The sequence below is a fragment of the Arachis hypogaea genome, chromosome 11 (assembly GCF_003086295.3).
Source record: "Arachis hypogaea cultivar Tifrunner chromosome 11, arahy.Tifrunner.gnm2.J5K5, whole genome shotgun sequence".
NCBI lineage: Eukaryota > Viridiplantae > Streptophyta > Magnoliopsida > Fabales > Fabaceae > Arachis > Arachis hypogaea.
Window position 1 is genome coordinate 5,952,486 of NC_092046.1, and position 26,707 is coordinate 5,979,192.

Consider the following 26,707-nt stretch of genomic DNA (forward strand, 5'->3'; position numbering starts at 1 on the left):
TACCACTTTCCAATTAATGGCATCATATGATTCTTTCATTCACCTTCACTAATTTAGCATGGAAGAACAACTTTTTGAAGGCTCCTGTAGAAGGAGTGCTGTTCAGCATCTTTTTAAATACTATAGAATGAGAAGTGCAAAACTTGTACATAATATTATATAATAAAAAAAAAGAGTTAAGTACTTTTTTTTGTTTCTAAGAAATATGGTGGAAATTAAAATTGTCTCGACCTTTTTTTTTTATTAAAATTATCTCTAATATTACAAAACATTATAAAATCATTTTCTATTTCAATTATATTTTTTAACCAAATTACCCTTAACTATTAATAAAAATAATATTAAAAAAAAAAAAAAAAAAAAAACTCCACCCCACCAACTCCACTCCCCAATATCTCTTTTTCGTTCTCTTCTCCCCTGCTCTCTGAGTCTCTTCAAACTCCCCCACTCCCACCCCCAATCCACTTCGTCCTAAAGTGCAAATATGATCCTGAAAGTGGAGAAAATCGGGTCAAGATTGCTCACATCCCAAATATATCCCTATCAGATTGATCCCCTCGAAAGGTAATAACATTGTTTGTTTTTTTTTTCATTTTCATTGCAACCACTTCAAATTTCAACTGTAAAGAAGAAAATGCAGCCTTGGTTACCAAATAACACAATATAGAGTGTAATTTTCTACAAATATAATATATCTGAAACCCACATTAAATTTCTAATGTTATTTGATGCAGGGGATTCTTGCAGCAATCTCTCCTTTCTCCTGATGACCATGTCGAAGGGAGCAGGTAGATTTGCTGGGAAAGTTATTTCAAGGCATGGTAGAGATTACTTTGTTTCTGCCTTCATATGAGAGTTTTTCCTACATTTACTATAAGGTTGGTGATGGATTAATATAATATGGCTTGAGGCTATTAAAAGTGCAATAAGGTAATAGGAGGTTGGATATGAATTGGTGTGTGTGAGGAGTTTTTTTTTTATTTTTAATTCGAACTGACGATGATGGTAGGATGGGGTTTGGGATGTGTGGGGGGTGGGGAAGTTCAAAGAGACTCTAGTGTATAGGAAAAAGGGGATTGGGGATGGGAGGGAAGAGAGCGAAGAGATGCTGTCAGTGGGGTGGGGTGGGGTTTTTCTTTTTTTTCTTTTTAATATTATTTTTATTAATAGTGTAAGATAGTTTGGTCAAAAAATATAATTAAAATAAAAAAAGATTATTTTATAATATTTTGTAATGTTGTGGATAATTTTAATAATAAAAAAAGATCAAAAACAATTTTAATTTTTATTTCAAACTTTAAAAATGAAAAAAATATTTAACCCTACAAAAAAAAACTAAAAAGAAAACCCCATAAAGGAGCTATTATTGGTGGTTTGTCCACATCCTTTTAGAAATCAACATGCAGGAATTAAGTTTCCTCTAGAAGAATTTACTTATTTTCTAACTTCACTTAATTCCTCATTTGGTGCCATACCACTTCATTGTCTCGAGCATTACCCGTTTGTTGATCATAATGAGAACTATAATAAAGACATGTACATGAAGGATGTAGGCTTCCGGAGCAAACTCTACACAAGTATTTGGATGTAAAATTTGCAGATGTATATAATGGATAAGAATATGTTAAATGAATGTAAGTTCACATCGAATAGATCGAATATATTTATCAAATTTTAATAGCGGCTAAAACACAAATGAACCAAAAATTATAATAAATAAATCAAAATTTATTTTAATAAACATTTAAATTGTTTACCATAAAACAATTATAAAAACTAATTTAAAAAATAAAAAAATGACTATTCAATAGAATAAAACACAAATAAAAAATTAACCTTTATTTTCATTAAAGAGAAAAACATTATATGAGTAAAACATCAATGAATCAAAATTTATTTTACTAAACACCAAAACTTCTATTATAGTGCCTTATATCCTTTCCAAGATAATTCATATTATGTGTATGATAACGGCTGGAGTTTTACTGAATCATTGATCCACTATCTAAAAAGTTTAACTACAAAAGAAGTAAATCATATATTAGCAAATGTACTAACATGCACAAACATATTTTTGCCTAATCAAAAGCAAATCGGTTATCAATGCACAAACACATTTTTCCAACTTCTTCAAGTGTCTTAAAAGTAATCCCAACTTTTGGGATAAATTGTTCATCGATAACACACATGGACTACAAAATGAACCAAAATATTATCATAATACAATTATTGTGTAATAACAAATGAACCAAAAATTGTGCATTTTATAAATTAAAAAACTCCTACATTCTATCCAAATTTAAATTCATAAATAACCTGATTTTAGCAAAAAAAATAAAATTATTCATTATCACTTTATTTAATTGCATTAGATTCCATTCAATTCAAATTTATTGAAGAATGAACGGAATATTATCAAAACAATACCATTGGGTAATAACAAATGAATCGAAAATTATGTTCATAAGCAACACTAATTTTAGCAAAGAAGAATGAAATTATTCATTATCACTTTATTCAATTGCATCAGATTTTATTCCATTCAATTCAATTCAAAATTGTCAAAGAATGAAACTAGATAAAATTAAGAATGATTCAAATCCTGTCCACTTGATTCGATTCAGAAAAATAATTCAAATCACTCTCATTCAACTGATTTGAACTAAAATTATTCATTGTTTTGGAACACGCAAAACCTAAACGATTTTAATTACACTGTTCGATTTCAAAAAAAAAAAAGCATTTCAAAATCTAAAGAAAAAAAGAATAAAATCATAGGAGAACACACCAAAATCGAAGAAGAAAACAAAAAGGGAAGGTTTATGTTGAAGACGAACGAAGAAATGGAGATTTAGGTTAAAAGTCTGATATAAATAGTGTGGCGTGTGACTCTAAATCATTTAGTTAAACTTGGTTAGTGAAATCACTTAGACGTAAAGTATTATTTTTTTTTATATGGAGGAAATAAGTGTGTAATATATAATTATTAAAAAGGTTGGTATTTTTTTTAGTATGGAGTTATTTTTTTTAAAAAAATTGTTATAGAATAAATCAAATGGTCAGGTTTATTAAGAAAAGAGGAGAAAAATAAAATTTGAGAGTCTAATTTAAGTGAAGTACACAAATTTTAAGAGTTATATTTATGTATTAAAAAATTAAAAAATTAAAATGTACAATATATCAATAAATTTAAAAAATTTAAATACACAAATTAAATGATTCGATTTGTGTTTTTTTTTTTTGGTGACTTAAAAGAAAATAAACAAAAACTAAGAAAGAAAAAAAAACAAGAAACTGCTTAAGAAAGGCAGTCCCGCTGAATACTACTCTCAAACTCCTTCCAAGGCAATGGAAGCTCCACTTGGGGAGAAATAGTCCTCATTGTAGTCTTTGCCATGATGTCTGCTACTGTATTTGCATCTCTCAAGATCAACCGAAGATCAGCACGCCATTTCCAAGACATGATATCTCGGATTTTTAACACCAAAGGATCAATAAACCCAGAGCAATCTTGTAAATTATTGACAATAGTAAAAGCCTCCACACAGTCTGTCTCACATATAATGTCTCTTTGTCCCGAGTCCCATGCTAAAAAAAAAGCCTCTCCAAATAGCAAACAACTCTCCTTGCAAAATGCTACGACTCTCAATTGTTCCCAGACAGCCTCGTTGCCACCTTCCCTTCCAATCTCTGCTAACACAAGCAAAACCAACTCGAGCACCACTGCCAGGATAGCTAGCATCACAATTAATCTTAAAGGTACCCACTGAGGGGGAATCCAAGAGCCACTAATGGTTGAGGGGATAGATAGTCGTTGCAACTCAAAAATATTTCGGAGCTCCTTTTCTAAGGACAAAGCCATACCAATCACCTTGTCTGTGGTCCAATGCTCGTGAGGATGAAAGATCTCGTTATTTCTCGAACACCAAATCCACCAGAGACCAGAAAAGAATCTAAAGGGGCGATGTTTGCTATTATGTAAGAACCAACTCATCAAATCCACTGGTTGATCGGAGATCCCTAAAGCTTGCCAAACAAGTTGGGCTTTTGGACAATCCCGAATACAATGTAAAACCGACTCCTGACTTGAGAAACATCGTGGACAGTTATCCGTGTGCGAAATGCCCCTTCTAAAACGAAATGCAGCAGTAGGAAGAGCCTCCCGAAGACATAGCCAGGCCAAAAATTTGTGCTTTTCCGGAACATGTTGACGCCAAAGCCAAAGCCAATTACCCCTATCCTCCCAACTAAACATCTTCTTACTGAGCCATAAATAACCACTATGAGCATCATAAACCTTTGAGGCCGCACCAGTCTAACCCCAACCGACCTCTGAACCAGCTTGAACATCTGGGTTGTAAGAGTTAATGTTGCTCTGCAGAGACTGATTCAGAGGAGAATAGATATTCTCAAGGTTCCACTGTCCAGATGACCAAAGGTCCAAGATCCTGAGATCCGAATCAGAAATGTGAACATAATCCATCTCCTGACACAGTCGCCCCTCTCTTCTCCATTTAGAAAACCAAAAGTTCTGTTCCAAATCCCCAATGCACCAACTAAAACCTTCCTTTAGGATATCCCAAGCTCGACATATACTCTTCCAAACATAAGATCCCCTTCCTCGAGACTGACTAAAACAATCATCCTTAGAAGAATGGTATTTTTCCGTCAACAGTTGAACCCATAGCTTGTTGGGATGGTGAAAAAGTTGCCAAACTAGTTTTCCAAGAAGAGCAATATTGGCACAAAAAGGATCTCTAATTCCTAGACCTCCAAACTTCTTAGGAGTGACCAACACTTTCCAGTTAACTAGATTCAGGCCTCTACCATCAACTTGACCCTTCCATAGAAAGTTTCGCATCATGGATTCTATCTTATTAGTTACCCCTTTAGGGAAGAGAGATACTTGCATGCGATAAGTAGGAATCGCAGTCACTACCGAGTTGAGCAAACAGAGTATGCCTGCCTTATTAAGCAATCTTCCTTTCCAGCTGGCTAGCCTTCCCCGAATCTTGTCCAAAACATCGTTGAAAGTTGCGCGTGTCACCCGAGAGTGATTAAGGTTCACCCCTAAATACTTGCCCAAGTTCTGAACGAATCTGATGGAGGAGACTCCAGTGAAAATCTCTTTTCTTGTCGCTGAAACATTCCTGGAGCATAGCGCTTTAGATTTTTCCACATTAACCTTCATCCCAGAGGCTCTGCAGAAATTTTCCAAAGCTACCATTACAGTTTGAACTTGCTGTTTTTCAGCTTTACAGAAAAGAAGCAAATCATCGGCAAACATCAAATGAGAAATTCTTGGACCCCCTCTAGAAACCGCAACTGGCTTCCACAAGCCCTTATCAACTTGCTGATTAATAGAACAGGACAATCTCTCCATACACAACACAAACAGATACGGTGATATAGGATCTCCTTGCCTAAGACCCCTGCTCGGAGTAAAGCTATTTAATCTATCCCCATTCCAGAGGATAGACAGTGAGGAAGCAGTGACACAACGCATAATCAGATTGACTGTCGGAGGAGGAAAGCCAAAACTCACCAGGGTTTGTTTCATAAATCCCCAATCCACTCTATCGTACACTTTCTCCAAATCAATCTTAAAGGCCAGGGTGCCTTTCTTTGACTTTGTCTTCTTCATGAAATGGAGAACCTCTTGTGCTACAATGATGTTGTCAGGGGTTCCTCTCCCCGGGATAAACCCTCCTTGAAGGGGCCCAATAATCTCTTTGAGATGGGGACGAAGTCTATTGACCAGGACCTTCGTTATAACTTTGTAAACCACATTACAGAGACTAATTGGTCGGAAATCCTTCATGGAAACCGGGTTTTCTACCTTCGGAATAAGAACCACAAGAGTTTCCATCATCCTTGGATCCATATCCAAACCAGAGAACGCATGACGAACCATAGTCCAAACATCAAAACCAACAATCTTCCAGTATTCTTTAAAGAAGAAAGCCTGAAACCCATCAGGGCCCGGCGCCTTAAAAGAATGCATACTGAAAACAGCCGACTTAACTTCTTCCAGAGTAACTGGCGCTGTGAGGCTACAACAGGCTTCATCATTCAGGGAAGGCAGCGGCACATCACCAAGACAACCTAAGTCTACATCCTCCGACTGGCAGAATAGGCGTTTATAGAAGGATTCAGCTTCCCTTCTAAGGACATCCGGGTCCGTTTCCCACACCCCGTCTTGAAGAAAGAGACCATGAATCTTATTATGCTTTCTCCGCACAAGAGTTTGGACATGAAAGAACTTGGTATTTCTATCCCCAAATTTTACCCACTGCTCTCTGGATTTTTGAAACCATAGAAGTTTCTCCTGCACAAGCGTGTTATTAAATTCCTCAATCAGCTGTTTTTCTTTTTGCCGCATAGACAAATCTTCCATTACTTCAAGTCGCTTCTGAAGAAAATTAATCTGTCTCTCCAATTTGCATTTTCTAACGAAAATATTGCCGAACACTTTAGAATTAAACTCCAAAGAGTTCTTCTGCACTTCTGAAAGCTTGCCATGCATCTCTCTGTAGCCAGCCTGCCATGACTGGTTCACAATATTTCTGTACCCCGGATGAGTTGCCCAAGCTGCAATAAACCGAAAAGGTCTATTCTTTTTCGGTTGGGGACGACCTGTACAGCGTACTAGGATAGGACAATGATCAGATTGAAGCCTATTTAAAATTTCTGCGTAAGCCTCTGGAAAGAGAGATAGCCAGCCACTATTGATACAAACCCGGTCAAGTTTTTTCGCCACCTCAACACCATTTTTAACCCTTCTGTACCAAGAAAATTGTCTTCCAATAGTCTTAAAGTCAAACAGATTACTATCCCCTAGAGAGGCAGCAAGCCGATCTGCATGATGACTCGAGAAGAGGCAACCCTTAGATTCATGAGAGAATAGTACTTCATTAAAATCACCAAGAACAATCCATGGCCCGCAGAAAGACGAAGACTGAGTAACAAGATAATCCCATAGCAAAACTCTGGTATTAAATTGAGGACTACCATAGATACCACTGCACCTCCAAATCACATTATTTACCTGAACCTCAACTGTAACACACTGATCGAAAGCATCAACCCATTTACAGTGAACACCCTGTATTGCAGAAAGTAACCAAATACCCCCCTTGTGTCCTGACGCCTCCACTATACCAATAGGGTGATAACCAGAACATTTTCAAGTGTTGAAAAGGACAGTGAGTTTCAACCACAATAAAAATTACAGGTTTAAATTTCCTAACCAGCTCTTTACAATTCACCCGGGCTAACTTATTAGAAGCACCCCTAATATTCCAAGCTATTATATTTAAACTATCCATAATATAAAATATAAAAATATAAAACAAGGAAATCAAAGTGCTTCACCAACCTCAAACCGAGGCTTGCCCAGCGGAAGTGACTCCCGTGACCTTCAGGTTTGCCAGATCTCCCTGGAATATCTCCTTAATCCCGCCTACCGACGCAGTAACAGCCGGCAATGCGCCTTCCTTCTCCAATGGAACTGCCACGGTAACACCCTCCTTCACGGTTGCAGGAAGACATGACGATGCTTCCACCACCGTGCCTCCATTCTTCTCAACTGGCGAGCTCTGTAGGGACCCCGGCCTTGGTCGTTTCCGGAGAGAGGACCCGCAAGGCACTGGGGTGTATCGGGTTGAGGAGATCGACGTCTCACCAACACGGGAAGCGCTGTGTCCGACCTTGACTCATGACCCGACCCTAGCACGATAGGAGCTTGATCCATTCGTGTGAGAGAAGTGAATGGTGGGCCTGATTACTCTACCCGAATCGATTCTGGATTGAATGCCTCTTTGGACCTTGTTAGATTGCTTCTGACCCAGCTTGGTTTTACCTTTCCTCACAACTTGCTCCCAGCCTGGTTCATCATGCATGCAAGCCTCCTCAACATTATTTCCTTCCAAATTATTAGCCTCCAAATCTTCTTGCAAATTCGATGCAGGATTCTCGCCAGTAACGCCACCTACCACATTAGGTTCTACTTCATTTGAATTGTGAATTTTGGTCTCAGGATGTGGCACTGTCTTTGTACCATCCCGTGGCTTGGTGGCATCAGAATCAACACTCTTTCCTTCCCTAGAGTCTCTACCCAAGCACTGTGCCATATCGTGACCATAACGTGCACAAGAGTTATAAATTAAATTTAAACTTTCATACTCCACTACATGAGTTACGCCTTCCACAATGATATGCTTGATCACTGGCAGTCCTAAATTTATTTGAACACATACTCGGGCATATCGTCCTCTCTCAGTCAATATAGTGGCTAAGTCCACTTTGATGGGAACTCCTATTGCAGAAGCAATACGCATCATGGCCTGTTCCTGATAGCACCAGATTGGGAGCCCCGAAATCCGAACCCATACAAGCGTAGACCCGAAGGATTGCTCACATGGCCGAAAATCTATATCCCACGGTTTTACAGCAACATAGTGCCCCTCAATCAACCACGGGCCACCAAGCATGACCTTCTCACGATCTTCACATGCATCGAATTTTACCATGAAGTACCCAAACCCCACATCAAGCAGATCAAAGCCACCTTTGATGCGCCAAACCATCCGAAGCTTGTGTGAAAGAGCTGTGTAACTATAATTTTTATCAAGAACCTTAATCACTAAAGCTTCTCGATAAGGCTCTGCCAAACAAAGCTTGGCTTCTTCAGTGAAGTTTACACATGGAGGTTGGGAATCGCCCTGCTTGCCCACCACCGTGGCTATACTATCCCCAGATAAAGATCCTGCAAGTGCAAACGCCTTCGATTTCTCTGGACCAATGACTTTATCTCTAAAGGAGATCTTTGTAGGATTTGAAAAACCCCCTCGTGAAAAACCCTCCTTGACACCGGATGCACCCCACCCACACTCTTCCCCTTATCTCTTCCGACGGCATGGCCGCCATCCTCACTGTGTTTCGCCCTCAAACACTCGTTCCCGCTCTCTCCTTCTCTCATTCTCTCTGAGTACGGAGTACGTACTCTTTCTCTGCTAGGGTTTAGTAAATATGTATCAAAGGATTTAACTTATTCGATTTGTGTTTTAAATAGCAAATCTGATGTTATAATTTAGGTTCTCCACATCTTAGTTAAACAAACTATATTCCAACAACGTTGCAAAACACTTAAATTTGGTTCGATTTTAAGGGAAAAAGTCATCCTTAATTTATGTGCGGTGCGGTTTGGATTGGATGAATTTTTTTTGGAAATCCGATCCGATTACAAGCGGTTTGGATTTGCAGTTTTTTAAATAAAAAAATTAAATACATATAACAAGTCTCAACATCAAATTTTAAATAATCAACAATGACATAACAAGTCTTTATCTTAAAAAACTAACGATAACATAACAATAGAAATAAAATTATAGGTGAGTTAAAATAAATAAATAAATAACATTTTGAACATAAATATTTATTAAATAATAATAATACATGAATAATAGAAAAATATATAATAAATTTTTTTTGGTGACTTAAAAAAAAATATATAATAAATTGAACATGTTATAAGTATAATTATAAATATAATAATAAAATAATAATATTATAGCACATTATGCGGTTTGGATTGGATTGAATCGGTTATGAAAAGTAGATCCGAAATCCGATCAAATCCAGTAGTTTGTAAAAAATAGAATCCAATTAAATCCGAATTAGTGCGGTTTTAATCGATTTTCGATTTGAATTGGATTGAATGAGCAATTTAATTTAGATCGGTTTGAATTTGAACACATCTACTCATATTTTTTTTTCCAATATAAAAAATAAAATGTGTAATATAATTTCATGAAATTTTAATTATTGATTTCTTGGAGGCCTAAAACTCTAAAGGCAAAAAGCAAAGATACCAAAACCTCCCTTGTGCATTTCCATTTTGGCATTTAAAATTTCAATTTCAATTTCATTTTCATTTCAAACATAAAACCCAAAACACTCGTACAAAGTCCGTGTTACTCGTTGTTGCAGTTAACCTTCCTTTGTAAAAAGTGTAAAGCTAAAACCCGCGAAAAATAAAAAACCCTGCAAGCTATGCTTTCTTCATCTTCTTTCTCAAAATCACAAAACACATAGACCGAGTTACTAAATGGATCCTCCGCTCCCAGTCGCGAATGACCTCGGATTCCGGGTCGGGTTCTCGGGTCACAGCGGCCACCTCCGAGTGGAGCCCGTCACCACCGTTGAGCGCCCCAACCCTCTTAGGTCCATTCCCGATTTCGTTCTGGTCAGTTTCTTATCTACTATTATTCCTTTCTTTTACCGCCTCTTTTAGTTTTTTTATTTTTATTTTTATTTTTAAATTTTAGGTTTTTGCTCTATCATAGTGTTAGTTTAATTATTCCTTCGGCTTCAAGTTTCAAATTAATTGTCACTTTGATCAATTACCTCTACAGTTGAGCCAGATTAGTTGGGTTTCCAGTTATAGGTGCTGCTGAACTATGGGTTTCACCCAAAATATTTAAGGTTAATACTGACATGAAGAAGATGTAACTGATAACTGAGAGATGGATTGACTAAACTGTTTAACATACATCACGTGAGTAGTCACTAGGATTTAAATGCAAGTACTAGCATGTATTACTATTATTTGTGTTTGGTCCTAGTGGAATATGTTAGTTCCCACTTGTGGAGACTCACTGTAGGAATATGTTACTTAGTGCCATAAAATGTAGGTATTTGAAGTTGAAGATAGTTTAATTGCTAAAAGTTTTACATTGTTGTTCAATTAGATGCTTGTGTTTGTATGACTTTTGAGATGGTGGATGGTTACATTAAGTACTTTTGCTTTGCTTTATCCTACATTTCATTTAAATATATCTTTAACATTTGTAGTGGTCAGAACTCAGAAGAAGAAAAGTTTTAGATGAAGAGGTTAAAAGTCGCAGCATGTCTATATTCATGGTTTAAAATAGCATACAATGGCGTCACTTGATTTATTTAGCTGATCAGATGTAATGTGAAAAGAGTTTTTACCATGTTTTAGTTTAGGGTTTAGGTTTTGTTCAAATTACGATTTGGATTGAAGCTGTCTTCCTTCTTAGAATGTTTTAATTTCAATATGAATTCTTATTTTTGTTTTTTCTTTTGAAGTTTTATTATTTACATTTAACAATGGGGGATGGCTTTTTCTGTAGCTTATTCACTTTTTCAAAATCAAGAACAGTTGGAACTAGATAATTTTGATTTCAATCTGGGATAGAAGTTTTATTTTTTAAAAACCTGGTTTGGTGGTTTTCCAAACCTGAAAGCTAAACAGGTTGTTGTTGTTGTATGTGCTCCATCTTATCAATTCATAACCAAATTGAATAAATATTTGACTTTTATCCCCCCCCCCCCCTACAATTTACTGTTTCAATTGTGTTTCTATAATTATGCGGTGTTTCTATGTGTTATGTGGTTTCTTTCTTTGGTAACCTGCTCTGCAAAATATTGAGGAAAGAATGGTTTGTTATTATGTACTATTGCTTGTTTGTTTCAAGCAAGGTAGTTCAAATCGAAACAGTTGTGCAAGAAAATATAGTTAAGCAGCACATTATCATATTATTTGAGCAGAAACCATTTACATTTATATTTTGTGTGCTAAACTTGATTACTTGAATATGTAGCTAAAAGACCATATTACACTTAACTAAGCTTTTATTTTTAAAGCAAGCTAATGATGTAAATTTAATTTACATTCTATACTTATATGTTTACACCATGCATTTAATGAAATTAGTTACATCTTAATCTTAATATCTTGCTGGTTACTGACATAAAAAGATGAGTATTTTAGTTTCATTCTATAAAAAGATTTATGAATTGTACAATGAAGGAAAAAAGGATGTTAAATGCAAACATTTGAGTCAGTTGCTTATTTATTTTCTAAGGGTCAAAAGACTGAATCACAATTAGCAAGTTAAATGGATGTGTTAATGCTTTTGCTTTTTACATCTCACCCCTTGCCTCACAACCTTTGGCTACATTTTTTTTTCTATTTTACGGTTAAACATCAAAGCCCCAAGTCGAACTTCTATTTTGATTGCTAATTTTTGGGTTCTTTATTTCAGCCACCTGCATTTCCCAGTGAGACCCCTGAATCTATAAAAAACTATATAGAAGAGACATATCTCAAGCCAAGATTGGATCCTGATGAGTTTTCACCAGAAAAAGCTGGGAGGCAATGGGAATTTGATTGGTTTGACAGGGCTGAGGTTCCTCTAGAGCCATCATTACCACGGTCTGTTGTAGTTCCAATTTGGGAACCACCATTTCGACGATCAAATAGTGAATTGGTTAAAGGAAGATGGGAACCAAAATTTGAGGAGGTGTGAAGTGCTTTGTTTATTATATCTGTGATCCCAGAAGATGTTCCATTTAGTTTGATACAAGGATATGCACTTGCAATTTTGAATCTGTATTGAGAAAGCTTTGGTTACAACAACAAAAATAATTAATTTAAGTTTCTTAATTGATTTTCTTTTGCTTTCATCCCTGGTGCCTATAATGTTTTATTAGGTGGATGTATCAGATCTAACATCAGGAGCTGTAGAATCTGGGCCATTGCCCCGTACTTCTGCGAAGGACTTTGTTAGAGGAAGCATCAATAATCGGCCCTTCCGCCCAGGTGGTTTGGATGATTCCCAAGCGATGGAAAGAATTCTTCCGGAAGGTGCTTCAAATGGTGAATGGGTGCATGAAATTTTGAGTGGTGGGTCGGCTCAGACAATCCCTCCCAGCTTAAAGCATGGAGTGGACCTTGGTGCGCTCAAGGTTATTTATATTCTTGTTATTCGTTTTGTGATGGATAGGACTTCATGTTTTAACTTGTTCATATTTCATAGTTTGAATTTGCTATAACTCATGCAAGTTGTGTTTTTATCTTATTTAAGCCATATCCATACTCATGGACTGTTTATGAGGATACCAAGTCAATCAAGAGCCTGTCGGTTGAAAAACTGGTCAGTTTATCATTCTGTAGCCATTTTCTCCATCCATATTTGTGAAAAAATGTTTCAATGTTTACACGTTACTGTGAATTTAAGTATGTGCCTTTTCGATTATATTTAAGAAACAATCATATACATGAGGTGATCAAAGAAGACCTACGTATGGACAGTCACTGTAGACATGATACATGATAGAGTTCAATGGCGTCGTCTGATCCATGTAGCCAGCCCCACCTAGTGGGATAAGGCTTTGTTGTTGTTGTATTGACTAGTTCTTGAATCATGCATGTTATGTAGAGGGGACTATCTGTTCAATTTGATGACCTATTTAAGAAGGCTTGGGAAGCTGATGTTGTTGAAGAACAAGAGGAGGATCCTACTAAAGAACAAGAGGATGGTATTTGACCTACACTTATAACTTATTGACAAATGCAGATATTCTGACCTGCATTTTCCATTTGGAATTTCTTGCATTATATTGTAATGAAATGGAACCAATGCATATCTCCATTAGACCAAATTCTTTCTGGTCTATTTTGTGGTTGATGATGATGTTGTTTGCAAAGGTCATTTATCTGAATCGGAGACTGTTACCTTGGAAATTGAAGCTGGGACGGCTGAGGAATTCAGCCAAGCACATGACAACGAAATATCACTTGATGATATTCTGTCAGCTGACTCAGTGGAATCAAAACTGCATTTGGATGGATTCGGAAATGAAGTTGGGCAGCAGAAAGTAAGTAGTTATGAGCAGACGTCGTTGCAAGTTTTGCATGAGATGCTTCGTGTTTCTTGTCATGAATAATCATTTCGTTGCTTTTTGTTTGGCAATGCTTAAGACAAGAAAGCTATTCTTTTGGCAGGCTTGGGCTATGCATGAGGCCAGTGGACGAATTGCAGAACGCTTTTATGAACTCGTTCCTGATATGGCACTTGAATTTCCCTTTGAATTGGATTCTTTTCAGAAGGAGGTATACTTAATTGTGTTGTAGTAATTTCTTCTTATTTGTCATCTGGGTAAATGACCATATTCTGGCACAGATGTCTGAAAACTGCAAATATAGGCACTCAGTAGTTGTTAAGTAGAACACTGGATAAAAGCAAGAAAGCAAAATGGTTCCCCCGTTTATTTATTTATTTTATGCCTTCAATTCAAGTAATTGCTTTTTGAGATAACAATTTATTTCATTCTTTTTCCTTTTTGGCTGAAAGAAAATAAAAATAGTATTATGAAAAAGACAAAGTAATAACGCAAGAAATTCTCCTATCAAGAGCAAAGAAATAACAAGATAATACTATCCAAGAAGCATAACTTACAACCTCAAGCAAGATGAAGACTAGTTCCTCTAAAAAGATCATGAGTGTTACACCAAATACAGGCCAAATGCTAACCCTATCTCACAAAACAAGCTTGTCTTAAAATTTATCATTGAAGGTGCTAGAATTACACTCCAACCAATTACCCCCCAAACGGTGTCATATATGGCACATTGCCACTTGCCACAAATTCTTTCTCCGAAACCAGTCAACAAAAACTGATCTACGGTTAGTCGGTTATAGGGCACGCGCAACAGCCCGCAAAAGAACTCACCTTTTCACTTTTTTCCCCCTTATCTTACTTATGGCACAAGCTACACTTTCTACTTTTACACTTGTTTTCTTCCTTTATATTTCTTTCTTTTATCTTTGCTCATCTGTCTGTTAGTTAGTTCATGCTCCCGAAAATGCATGTAGTTGAATGTATTAATGTTTGGGATGTCACATCATCCGAAATTCTTGATGATACAGGTGTCCGTTTTTAATTGGAAGCATTTTCTTTTGGCCTCTGTAGATTGGATCATATGCTGTTGGCAGACCTTTGTCAATTTTTTAATTAGTTTCGTTATAAGTCATCTTTTGTTGAAGAGATTTATGTTCTTCGTAGCTTGCAAACTTGCAGAGGATTATTCTTTCTGATAGTCGATAAATTTTCATTTTACCCTTAATTACGAGAAGTCACGTAGATTGTATTAAGTTAATAAGGTAGCCACTTGATTGTATTATCTTTAGTCGTGAGAAGTTACGTAGATTGTATGATTTTTTAATATGACTAGTCACTTAGCTTTTATTATCTTTCAATGGCATTTCTAGCTCTGAATATTCTGTTTATATTCTTCCTTATAATTTTTGTTTCTCCCTTTATATAATCATTGCAGGCTATTTATTATCTTGAAAAAGGGGAATCTGTTTTTGTGGCTGCTCACACATCAGCTGGAAAGACAGTTGTTGCTGAATATGCATTCGCTTTAGCATCAAAAGTATGCCTTGGACTTTGACTGTCAGTTCAGTTTCTTTTTCTTGGTGCTTCTTTGTGTAGTAGTTGCATGACTTGAAGCTTCAACCACATTGCATGATACCATTGAGCACTGTGATTAAATTCAATAGTGCTTTAGGTCAACTATCCTCAGTATGACCTTAGCTTATATTGTTATTCATCTACCTTAAATTTGACTGCATAACAAGGAGTGTCTCAAATTCATTTTGAATTTTCTTTTTCTATATTCTTATACAGCACTGCACTAGAGCTGTGTATACTGCTCCAATAAAAACAATCAGCAATCAGAAATACAGAGATTTCTGTGGGAAGTTTGATGTTGGGCTTCTTACTGGCGATGTAAGCTTGAGGCCCGAGGCTTCTTGTCTCATTATGACCACTGAAATTTTAAGATCGATGCTGTACAGGGGTGCTGATATTATTCGTGACATTGAATGGGTAAAGAACTCAATATAAGACTGGTTTTATGAATTTGTAGCAATTTAAATTCATTTACTTATTTATTTTCTGCGAAAACCTGGTAGGTAATATTTGATGAGGTTCACTATGTCAATGATGTTGAAAGAGGGGTTGTTTGGGAAGAAGTAATCATCATGCTTCCAAGGCACATCAATATCATCCTCCTTTCAGCCACGGTACTCACTACTACTACTACTCATAAAATGGTCGTTAATTGATTTGCTAATTGGAATGAGTTATTCTTGATATTCTGTGATCTGTGCAAAACATTTTTGGTTCTGATACTTCTGAAGCTGTACTTGTTTGTGACAACTGAAAGAGCAATAAGCATTAAGGGATGGCCATGAATATTTTCATAATAAAAAGTAAAGAAAAGTTTGGAGACCGTATTCCGTAAGCTGTAAATTTAATTAAACTAGCCTTGGGATTGCAACCTCCTCCCCCCCTCCCCCCCCCCCCCCCTTCTCCCCCTCTCCCATTTTTTAAAGTTATTTTATTACATTTTTAAGTAGATTAACCAAAAGCTTAGAATACCAGAGAGATAATACTGTGGCTATTTTTCTTATCACTGTATTTCTACGTTGCAACATCAGTTCATTGTAATTGTTTATTGTTTCATATCTCCATGGGCCCTAAGATTGTCATCCCTTTTGCATTGTATTATTCTGCAAAGCTATTTTTTTTATTTCCTTGCAGGTACCTAATACTGTTGAATTTGCGGATTGGATTGGTAGGACAAAACAAAAAGAGATCCGTGTCACAGGGTAAGTAGTAAATCTCTGTTATGGTCTTGAGGGCCATTTAGTAGTTGAAATTCTATTCAACATGTAGGACCTTTATTTCTAACATTACCTTTTTTCTGGAAATGTGTGAGAGCATGCCAACAACAATATATAGATCTCAGATATGGTGAGGGGAAGAGGAGGGAAAGAGCTCCGCCCCCCGGGGTGGGGGATGTGCTCAATAATCATATTAAATCAATATTTGATCTACCTTGGTAGAAATTTTTACTGTATGAATGAATTAGTAATTACAGTGTGCAAATCAATATTTGGATTTCCTCTTTAACTTGGCCGTTTTATTTAATTTGTAACACTGTGCATCTCCTATTCCATATATTTTCCTTTTATCCGGAGCATCACTTAATCCATGAAATTTAGGTTTTGGTTTTAATTTTGTTATTAATATTATATAAGATATATCATGTACATCAAAGATTTAGATTTAAATGGTTTAACCGTAGATATCGCTGATCACACTTAGTGGTGTAAGGCTTGGTTGTTATTATTATTGTTGTTTATATAATATGAACAGTGAGAATAGATTTAAGTAGCTTCTATTATTTCTATTTGTAGGGTATGTTGATTTCATTTATTTTATTTATTTATTTGACAGCATAGATACATACTGAAATCTAAGCTGAACATAAAATAGAAGTTTTAAATTCCCTTGACTATCTTGAATCTCGTGGTTTTTCCTATTATAATGATCAATTTTATCACCAGGACAACAAAAAGACCTGTCCCATTGGAGCACTGCCTATTTTATTCTGGAGAACTTTACAAAATTTGTGAAAATGAAACATTTCTGCCTCAGGGATTGAAAGCTGCAAAAGATGTTTCAAAGAAAAAGAATTTGACAGCTGGTGGTTCCGGGCCAAAGACGGGGACTTCAGCAGGCCGTGACAATGCCCGAGTTCAAAAACGGGATAATATGTCTCGAGGAAAACAGCATGGGAATAATTTCTCTGGAACTGGCAGAGGCTATCAGAATAATGGGAATGGCCAGAACAATTGGGAACTGAGGAGAGCAGATGCTTCAATGTGGTTGATGCTGATCAACAAACTCTCCAAAAAGTCATTGTTGCCTGTATGTTGATTATGTTCTTGTTAATATTTTAAGTTAAATTACTGAAGAAATCTTTTGTAAACTATTTCCAGTATAGGAACAGTTACTTAATTGGTTAAAAATGTTATAAACAACCACTTAGTAGCGGACCACTTTAGTGACTAGTTGTTTCTAAAATATACATATTTTTACTGAATTGCTTTTTTTGGTTCTCACCCTCTTTTACTGAGTGCTAGACCATAATTTAATGTTAAAAGTGGTTCTAGTGTTTCTGAATTTCCTTTTCATAAGAAATTTTAATAGGATTTCGGAGCTCTTGATTCTATTATTATTATTAGGTCAAAATTACAGCTCGCTATTAATACTCGTTTTTTTTTTTAATTGATACCTGTAAACTCTTTTTAGACATAATTTTTTCCATGATCCTAATGGATCTAGACTGTTAAGTCCTAGATGGGGAATGATTTCATTGGTTGATACTTGATATGGCAGGTGGCCTAGTAAAATAATTTGCTCATCTGTTACTGTTGTTAATGTGTAGTTCTGGGTCCAGTCCTTTTTTTCTTTTTATTTTTTAAATTTTTTTAAAAGCAAAATTCATCTCTTCAACGGAGAAAATTGTTAGCATTGTTGTTGTTATTGTTGTCGTTGTTAATTTATTTTTGCATTTGTAATTTTCCTTGGGAGTGCAGGTTGTTATATTTTGTTTCTCTAAGAACCGCTGTGATAGATCAGCTGATAGTATGACGGGAACTGACCTCACAAGTAGCTCAGAGAAAAGTGAGATTCGAGTTTTCTGTGACAAAGCATTTTCACGACTAAAGGGTTCTGACAGAAATTTACCGCAGGTTTGTTGTCCAACAGCTTAGTATTTTTATATTTGAGCTGGTCTTCTAGTTGCTTATGTTATTTCCAGGTTGTTCGAGTCCAAGATCTTCTTCGTAGAGGGATTGGCGTGCATCATGCTGGCCTCCTTCCAATTGTAAAGGAGGTTGTCGAAATGCTATTTTGCCGTGGTGTTATCAAGGTGAGATGCTTTCATTTTGTTATATATGACATTCATGGTTTCCTCTGACCTTACGTAAAAGCATACTCTTTGAGAAAGATGCTACAAGCTACTTTATTTTGTCTGTTTGTATTTAACTTTTAATTGTCATCGAACATCCTGGCTTTTGTTCTTCTAGGTCTTGTTTTCAACGGAGACATTTGCAATGGGAGTAAATGCACCTGCTAGAACTGTAAGTCTCTTTTAAGTGATGCTGCTAACACGGAGATGATGCATTGGAATTTTCAAGCAAGGCTATGTCCATAAGTATATTCAAATTCAAATAATTTTTGTATACATATTTACTCAGAAACTTTATTTTATTTTATTTTTTAAAATTAAATGATCTCGACACTCAAAAAGAGTGGAAAGTTTACTGGATCAGGCACTCAAATAACATGATATAGAGACAAAAAGGTACAAAAAACTCACTCATATAACTCGAGCAAAGGGGTCTCAGGAAGAAAAGACATGAAAGCATAACATTGAAAATCTACCTATTTTAAAAATGTAATCATGTGATTCACAGTCACACCCAGTGTAACTGCTGCTAGCAAATAGGCTGCTATGTTCATAGTTTTCTGTTGGTCCTTTTCAATATCAACAAGTAAGAGGGTGATTAATTTTACAAGCCTTTTTATCTACTTGCCAGTGTTGAAAAACATGTGATTACTTTTAGTTCCAGATATGTCATTTAAATTCCTTTTGCAGGTAGTCTTTGATGGTCTAAGGAAGTTTGATGGGAAGGAATTCAGGCAGCTATTACCAGGAGAATATACTCAAATGGCAGGACGTGCTGGCAGAAGAGGACTTGATAAGATTGGTACTGTCATTTTAATGTGTCGTGATGAACTCCCAGAGGAAAGAGATCTAAAGCATGTTACTGTTGGAAGTGCAACTCGTCTGGAGTCTCAGTTTAGGCTAACCTATATTATGATCCTACATCTCCTTCGAGTTGAAGAATTGAAGGTACACATGGCAATCATTTTCTTTTCTCTTGCAGTTTTCTGCTTTCTAGTAGCAGAAAGAGTGAGAATGAGATAAATCTATTTTGATAGAGATGTCAATTTGAGATCAGTTTAGAAGAGGGAACTTGATTTCTTAAATAAATGCAAGACTGATTCCTCTATTTGTCATCCTGCTACTCTGAAGATCCTGTTATTATGAAGATCAACTCTAATCTCATAGTAACGTCATTGCTGGGTTTGTTTTGCAACCAGAAAGTATGGTCATATTGGGAGATGTTGGACATGTGCGTCACTGGTCTTCTTTGATGGTCTAACTTATGTCTGACAGGATAACAAAGTATTAGTGTGTTTCTGATAGATAGCAAACCATTCACATGCTTTTTCCAAATAACTTACATTTTTAAGAGGGATGGTTTATGAGACGGTATTAGAGTTTTTATGATCGAGGTGTAGTGTTTGATGTTTGTTGTGCCTTATTCTTCTACAAAAATTAAGTTTCAGCACAAGGTGCAAATGAACATGTTCATTGTCCATGCTTAAAGTTCAAAAGAGACTCTTGTGAGAGGACATATTAGATAGAAAACCATTCACATGCTCTTTAGCCAACAACTTTGAGAGATGAGAAAAGAGAGTGGAGATTCTGTGGAATTTTCTACAAAGGGGGATATTATATTGGTGGTGATGGGAGGTGAAAAGAAGAGAATAGCAGAATTGGTGCTTGGGAAAGACTTGAACCTCTCAAACTCTAGTACTATTTTCTGATCTCACTTGTATCTTATTGGTATTGCACAAGCTTTTTGAGTATACATATCATAGTATGTTCATTTTTCTTGTTCTTGTACTGGTTTCTGACAGTTAAAGTGGATTGGATTATGATTAATTGGGAGTTGATTCGAATCCAATAAGTATATTATTAGGACAACCATACTACATGGATATCAGGAATCAGTCACCAATCAATCACCCGTATAGAAATACAGAATGACTCATTTACATTTATAATCAAATTTCATAAATAATATAATCAAACTAAATTCACCTTTATAATCAGACTTTATAAACAATATAATCAAACTTAATTCACATTTATAATCAAAATACAAATAAAAATATAAAAGTACAGAGGTGGCTGATTTCGGTATTCATGAGAAGTTTGATTATTTTGGTGGTTGATTAGTTGGAAAAATATGTGGAACACATGAATATACACTTTACGTGGTGGGTTCTTGGTGTTCATAGAGCATTTTTGGTTTTAGGAGGCAGTTGGATAAAGTGTGGAATGAAAGACTTCAAAGGGATATGTTCTGTTCTAATATATTACAACCTGTGCATGGTTCAACATGACCATTTAGTAAATGGTAATAACTCTCAGCAATATTGCAATTGCAGCCTCCATCATTACAAATTTAGTATTAATGAAAATACTATCCTTAAATACAAATATTATTTTCAATTTATTTAAACAGTTTTAAGTTTCATCCCTTTTGATCATGTCATAAAAATTTGATGGTGGTTTGCATTAGTTGTCATCTGATCTAGTTCATGTAGCTTATCAAACTTAACAGGGGGACAAGTCTTGGTTGTTATTTTTATTCTCAACTCTCTTGTTGAATTATTATCACATTCGTTGCAGGTTGAGGACATGCTAAAAAGAAGTTTTGCAGAATTCCATGCTCAAAAAAAACTTCCAGAAATGCAACAACTTTTGAAGTTAAAACTTAATCAGCCCACAAAAGCTATTGAGTAAGCCAATATCCTGTCCTTCTCTTCAGTATTATTGTCTCAGGCTTCCTTTCACATCTTTCATAAGAGAATCTTTTGGCCATCATAATTTATACTCGTAAATTTAACTGCATCTCATGGTAGGTGAGGATACTGTGCGTGTGTAATTGTACATAAGTGCAAGGGAGTTTTCATTCATCTATCTGCATGCATATGATACTATTCCTTTCTCACCTCAGATGAGTGGGGGTTTCCTTTGATGAGATTTGTTATTAGATGTCCTGATTGATTTTTAAATATTCACATTGATGACCAGTTATCAGCTGTCAGATTTTCCCCCTAGAATGTTGCTTATTTCATTTTTCTGTGATTTCTGATGCTTGCCTTTTTCCCCCTCCCGATTCAGATGTATAAAGGGCGAACCAACCATTGAAGAATACTATGATTTATATACAGAAGCTGAGACATACAGCAACCAGATATCAGAGGCAATAATGCAATCCCCTAATACACAACAATTTCTTACAACTGGAAGAGTTGTAGTCGTGAAATCAGAATCAGTGAGTTTTTATATCTTCTTCTAAAACAAAACTACTAAAACATAATTGAGTTGTGATGGTGAATGAGGATAGCAGTGAAACTAAATTCTCATCAAAGCCAACAACTCTCAGAGCTCAAACATTTATTCTTGCTTTGATTCACTAGTTTAAGTTTTTGATATGCATCTTCAAGTTGCAGGAATTAAAATAGTGGACCTACTGTGAATGTGAAATACTTTCTTTATGTTGTTATGATGCTATAACTGCTTGTGAAGCTAGTTTAAGCCATAATGTAATGGAGTACTGTTTTCATAATATGTTCATTTATTGTCTTGGGATCAAAATCTCGAATTGCCATTTGATTCCTTGACAGTGTAATAGGAGCTTAACCTGTATGATAATTGATTTGCAGGCCCAAGATCATTTGCTTGGGGTGGTTGTGAAAACTCCTTCTCAAACTAACAAGTTATATATTGTTTTGGTGATTAAACCTGACATGCCATCCTCGGTGGAAAATGCAAGTGGTGGTGGTTCACAGAATCAAAGTAATGCATTTGACCAAGGTTATTTTGTCATTCCAAAATCAAGGCGTGGTATGGGAGATGAATATATTACATCTGTTTCTGCCCGCAAAGGAAGAGGTGTCATCAATATCAAATTGCCGTATCTTGGTTCTGCTAGTGGAATGGGCTATGAAGTCCGAGAAGTTGATAGCAAAGAGTTTCTATGCATTTGCAGTAGCAAAATTAAAATTGACCAAGTTGGACTTCTTGAAGATGTTAGTAATTCTGTTTATGCAAAGACAGTTCAACTGCTCCTGGAATTGAAATCAGATGGAAATAAGTATCCTCCAGCTCTGGATCCTGTGAAAGGTATTACCATTTACCATTCTGTGTTTCAAAAAAACTATTGAATTTGATCATTTTTCCACTTATATAACAAATAAATCATGTTCAGTTGAAAATTGAAAGAGAAAAAGAATAATAAAATGGAAGAAAACCGTGATAAGTTTCTCTTGTCAATACTGTCACTTGTACGTGGCTTTTTGGGCATGTTAAGTTGCAAAGGCATGAAACATGGCTGAATTATAGAAACCATTTCTTTGCAATCGATTTTTTAAACATTAGTTCCTACCTGTAAGCTGTAATGCTGATGGTTTCTACAGTTGAGGCTGTTTTTCATACTCATTTAGGTTTAGGGACGTCTTCATCTTCTCTTGTAACATTTGGGCGAACAGTTCTGATTATAAAACCTAGGCTTAATCGAGTATCACTTTAAATTTGTTTCAGATCTTAAGCTGAGAGATGTATTACTTGTGCAAACATACCACAAGTGGACTAAGTTGTTAGAAAAGATGTCTCAGAATCCGTGTCATGGGTGTATAAAATTGGAAGAGCACCTAAAGTTAGCTAAAGAGATGAAGAAGCACAAAGAAGAAGTACATGATCTTCAGTTTCAAATTTCTGATGATGCACTTCAACAGATGCCTGACTTTCAGGGCCGGGTAAATTAAATAATTTTTTTAGGATTCATTAAAGTTAGTATACTGTAAAGTGAGAAATTAAAGTTTATTCAGTGTTGGATTATTTGGTGAGACCTACATAGAATAGAAGTTATTGATATAATGATTAATAACCCTTCACTTACTACTTACTAAGAGGATGGTAATCCTTGTTTTTTGTGCTCAACTGTACTCTTTCTCCAGATAGATGTGCTGAAGAAAATTGGATGTATTGATGAAGACCTTGTAGTTCAAATGAAAGGACGTGTCGCCTGTGAGATGAATTCTGGGGAGGAGTTGATTTGCACTGAGTGCTTGTTTGAGAACCAACTGGATGATCTTGAACCAGAAGAAGCAGTGGCATTAATGTCTGCTTTTGTATTCCAGCAGAAGAACACATCTGACCCTTCGCTCACACCGACACTGGCCAAAGCAAGACAAAGGTAACTCGCAATTGTGTATTTCTGAAATTCTATTTAAGCAACCTAGAAGCCTATGCCAAGTAAAGGCATCAATAATCATTCATATAACAAAATGTTTTCGTCTTGTCTTGTAAGAAAGGCAGCTTAGTGTACAAGGCCTGTTGGTTGGGTCTGGGAAATGCACATATCCTTGTATCCATAAAATCAAAGAGATCGTTTCTAAAATTTAAATCTGTTAGACTGACTTTCAATTCGCATGGCAGCAACCTTTACCATTACGTCATTTTATCTTGCTGCATTCAGACATCAGATTGTAATGAAGAGTTGAATTTTATTATGAATTCCTGGTTTGATGTATTTGTTACAGATTGTACAATACAGCAATAAGGCTTGGGGAACTTCAAGCTCACTTCCATCTGCCGATAAACCCGGAGGAGTATGCCCAAGAAAATCTCAAATTTGGTCTCGTTGAAGTGGTTTATGAATGGGCTAAGGTTTCTTTCTACAGACAATTACAAATTCAGTACTTTTACCATTGATTTGTTGTGATCCATTGTCAAATCTCTAATTTCCATTGCAGGGTACTCCGTTTGCCGATATCTGTGAACTTACAGATGTTCCTGAAGGTCTGATAGTAAGGACAATTGTCAGGTTGGATGAGACCTGCCGCGAGTTCAAAAACTCTGCCGCTATTATGGGGAATTCTGCTCTCTGCAAAAAAATGGAGATAGCTTCTAATGCAATAAAGCGTGACATTGTATTTGCAGCTAGCTTGTATATTACAGGCGTATGATCATTATTGAAAATGTTAATGTTAGGTTTAGTAATGCTTGTACATAATGAATTCATAGCAATTCTTGTAGCTCCTTTTGTATGTACCTTACCACTTCTTTTACCCCTTCCTGTCTCTTACTCTTAATGAATCCTTATTTATGATTTCAGGATAAGATGCTTGCTATACAAAATATTTAAACAAAATGGCTGGTCATGATGTGAGTTTTTTGGATTTTTCAAGCAAAGTCGATCTGCATATTAAGAAAAAAACATTTCTGGATTGAGGAAAGTCAACTTGATAATAGTCATCTCTTATCTCTTTATATAAAATTTTGTTGTGTGAGAATAGTTTAGTTGTTGATTTTAAATATATGGTTAAACTCTACTTATTTATATACAATAATTAACATTGATTTGATACATACTAATATACTATATAATTTTTTTTAAGAACAAAGCTGTATAAAAAAAGCCAACAGCAAAGCTCCAAACGTCATCCTGTAGGAGTTGGGCAACCACTTCAGGAGTATGAGAATTTATTTTCAAGTGAATGAGAAGTTTTCTACTTATTTTTATTCCTTGGACAAATATATTTTAATATTATCTGACTAATCCTTTTCATTTATTGATATATTCTGAAAATATCAAGCAACTTAACAATAATGAGGGCTTTGATTAATAACCAGTGTTTGTCCTCTTCCTCCTAATGTTTGACATTTATTTTAACAGTTATGTATGAAGATCAATGTAGTTCGAGTATCATAAATAAAATAGGTGTTTATTTACTTGAAAACAATAAAATTCATGAACAAATAAGAAAATATTTATGTATATGTCCGTGTGTGTATGGATATATCTATTATGTATGTCAAAAACAATGTGCTACTGCATATGTTAAATGTGAATAATTTATCTCTTCACAAAAAACTTATTTTTATTTCTTTATTTTATACATCCTTTAATGTATTTTTATTTTATTAATTTTAAAAATTATATATTTAAAATTTTTATTAATTGATTATTGAGTAATTTTTATTCATTCCTCCAAAATTTCTCAAAATCAAATTTGTGCAAGAACCCAAGAACTGACGTGCTTACACCAACTACTTGGCTGGTCTTTATCCAATATTGACTTTTGGAATTTCCTTGATTTCCTTATTTATTATGAGTGTAAGGATTAGGAACAACATTTTTTTCTCCATGTTTTAATTTTTCTTAATATATTTGTCAAGTATAAAATTTAAAATATCTATCTATTTATAATACTAAAGAAAAATATTATATGACCAATATTTTTCTCTTGATTTTGCTTTGTAATTGAACCAATACTAGCCAACTCTCTAACTTTAGTCTAACTAGGTAACTAACTATTAAAATTATTTATTTGACCCTCATCCCACGGAGGGTTTAAGATTTAGGATTTATGGTGTCTATGGCCGACTCCAAAGGCGAAGTTGTGGTGGTGTTGGGAGGGAAAAAATGATGAGAAAGAAGATTACGAATAAAAAGGTAAATAAATAAATAAATAAAATATCAGAAAAAATTAGTTTGAAATTGGACACAAAATTGGTTCCCTAGCTGGATTTTTTTGGTAACTCATCTAGAAAGTAATTAGATTAATTGAAATTAGTGAGTCAAAAACCCTTTAAAAAATAAGTTGAATTTTGGCAAACTTAAAAGATAAGCAAAAATTATTGGTCTTAATTTTATGTTATTAGTTATACATTTAAACCAACTTGTACGTGAAGAAAAAGCATACTGTCTAGACATTATTATCCTAAATATTTTATGTTTTGTTTAGAATGGAAAAAAGAGTGCAAACTCAAAGTCAATTAATTGTCTCAGCATTAAAACAAAGTAAGAGAGAAAAAATATTTAAAAATAAAAAATTACACTTTATTTTTTTAAGTGAAAATCTAAAATTTAGAGGATCCAAATTCATAAAGAGATATGACAGAATGACTCATGATCGTATGAGTTCAATAAATTAACATAAAAATAGGATCATAGGAGAAGAAAAAATTAAAGGAAAGAAAGAAATTAGGACTTAGAGAGAAAAAGAAAAGATAAAAAATAAATTAGGTGAATTATATAAGTATATGTTGTCCAAAATAAATTCTTGTCCGACTTATCTTCAATTGTCTGCAGAGGAAGAAATGAATAAC

At 35.2% G+C, this 26,707-nt stretch overlaps 2 protein-coding genes and 1 long non-coding RNA gene across 4 annotated transcripts; 2 read left to right on the forward strand and 1 right to left on the reverse strand.

Moving 5' to 3' along the window:
- Positions 1-368: 368 nt before the first annotated feature.
- On the forward strand, positions 369-1,225 carry LOC112723762 (uncharacterized). Its single transcript, XR_003163157.2, has 2 exons — positions 369-564; positions 735-1,225. It is a non-coding gene; the product is annotated as an uncharacterized lncRNA (long non-coding RNA).
- An 853-nt stretch (positions 1,226-2,078) lies between these two features.
- On the reverse strand, positions 2,079-8,980 carry LOC140175996 (uncharacterized). Its single transcript, XM_072205837.1, has 6 exons — positions 8,887-8,980; positions 7,862-8,767; positions 7,386-7,648; positions 7,049-7,105; positions 5,912-6,886; positions 2,079-2,192 (listed from the first exon to the last, which is right to left on the reverse strand). Exons 1-6 carry the CDS (start codon positions 8,978-8,980, stop codon positions 2,079-2,081), a joined length of 2,409 nt encoding a protein of 802 aa, XP_072061938.1.
- An 854-nt stretch (positions 8,981-9,834) lies between these two features.
- Positions 9,835-24,746, forward strand: LOC112720043 (DExH-box ATP-dependent RNA helicase DExH11). Of its 2 annotated transcripts, none has more exons than XM_025770847.3 (23): positions 9,835-10,246; positions 12,072-12,329; positions 12,520-12,774; positions 12,894-12,962; positions 13,248-13,347; positions 13,517-13,686; positions 13,814-13,921; positions 15,146-15,247; positions 15,502-15,702; positions 15,789-15,899; positions 16,420-16,487; positions 17,229-17,592; positions 18,264-18,419; positions 18,488-18,598; positions 18,756-18,809; positions 19,328-19,585; positions 21,218-21,327; positions 21,713-21,866; positions 22,258-22,717; positions 23,135-23,349; positions 23,551-23,789; positions 24,136-24,262; positions 24,349-24,746. In XM_025770847.3, the coding sequence occupies exons 1-23, from the start codon at positions 10,109-10,111 to the stop codon at positions 24,559-24,561; spliced, it is 4,041 nt and encodes a 1,346-aa protein (XP_025626632.1). In that variant the 5' UTR covers positions 9,835-10,108; the 3' UTR covers positions 24,562-24,746. The 2 variants fall into 2 exon arrangements, with proteins under 2 accessions (XP_025626632.1, XP_025626633.1); XM_025770848.3 differs by having other exon boundaries at positions 9,993-10,246; positions 12,520-12,763.
- The last annotated feature ends 1,961 nt before the right edge of the window (positions 24,747-26,707 follow it).

Excerpts from the sequence above, each read along its gene's own strand:
- LOC140175996 (XM_072205837.1), bottom strand. The coding sequence starts at position 8,980 with ATGAGAGAAGGAGAGAGCGGGAACGAGTGTTTGAGGGCGAAACACAGT. Across the intron at positions 8,768-8,886 it reads AGATAAGGGGAAGAGTGTGG|GATCTTTATCTGGGGATAGT; the intron begins GTGGGGTGCATC and ends TTGCACTTGCAG. Across the intron at positions 7,649-7,861 it reads GGAGCAAGTTGTGAGGAAAG|TGCCTTGCGGGTCCTCTCTC; the intron begins GTAAAACCAAGC and ends GATACACCCCAG.
- LOC112720043 (XM_025770847.3), top strand. The coding sequence starts at position 10,109 with ATGGATCCTCCGCTCCCAGTCGCGAATGACCTCGGATTCCGGGTCGGG. Across the intron at positions 13,687-13,813 it reads ATGAAGTTGGGCAGCAGAAA|GCTTGGGCTATGCATGAGGC; the intron begins GTAAGTAGTTAT and ends TTCTTTTGGCAG. Across the intron at positions 18,810-19,327 it reads TAAATGCACCTGCTAGAACT|GTAGTCTTTGATGGTCTAAG; the intron begins GTAAGTCTCTTT and ends TTCCTTTTGCAG.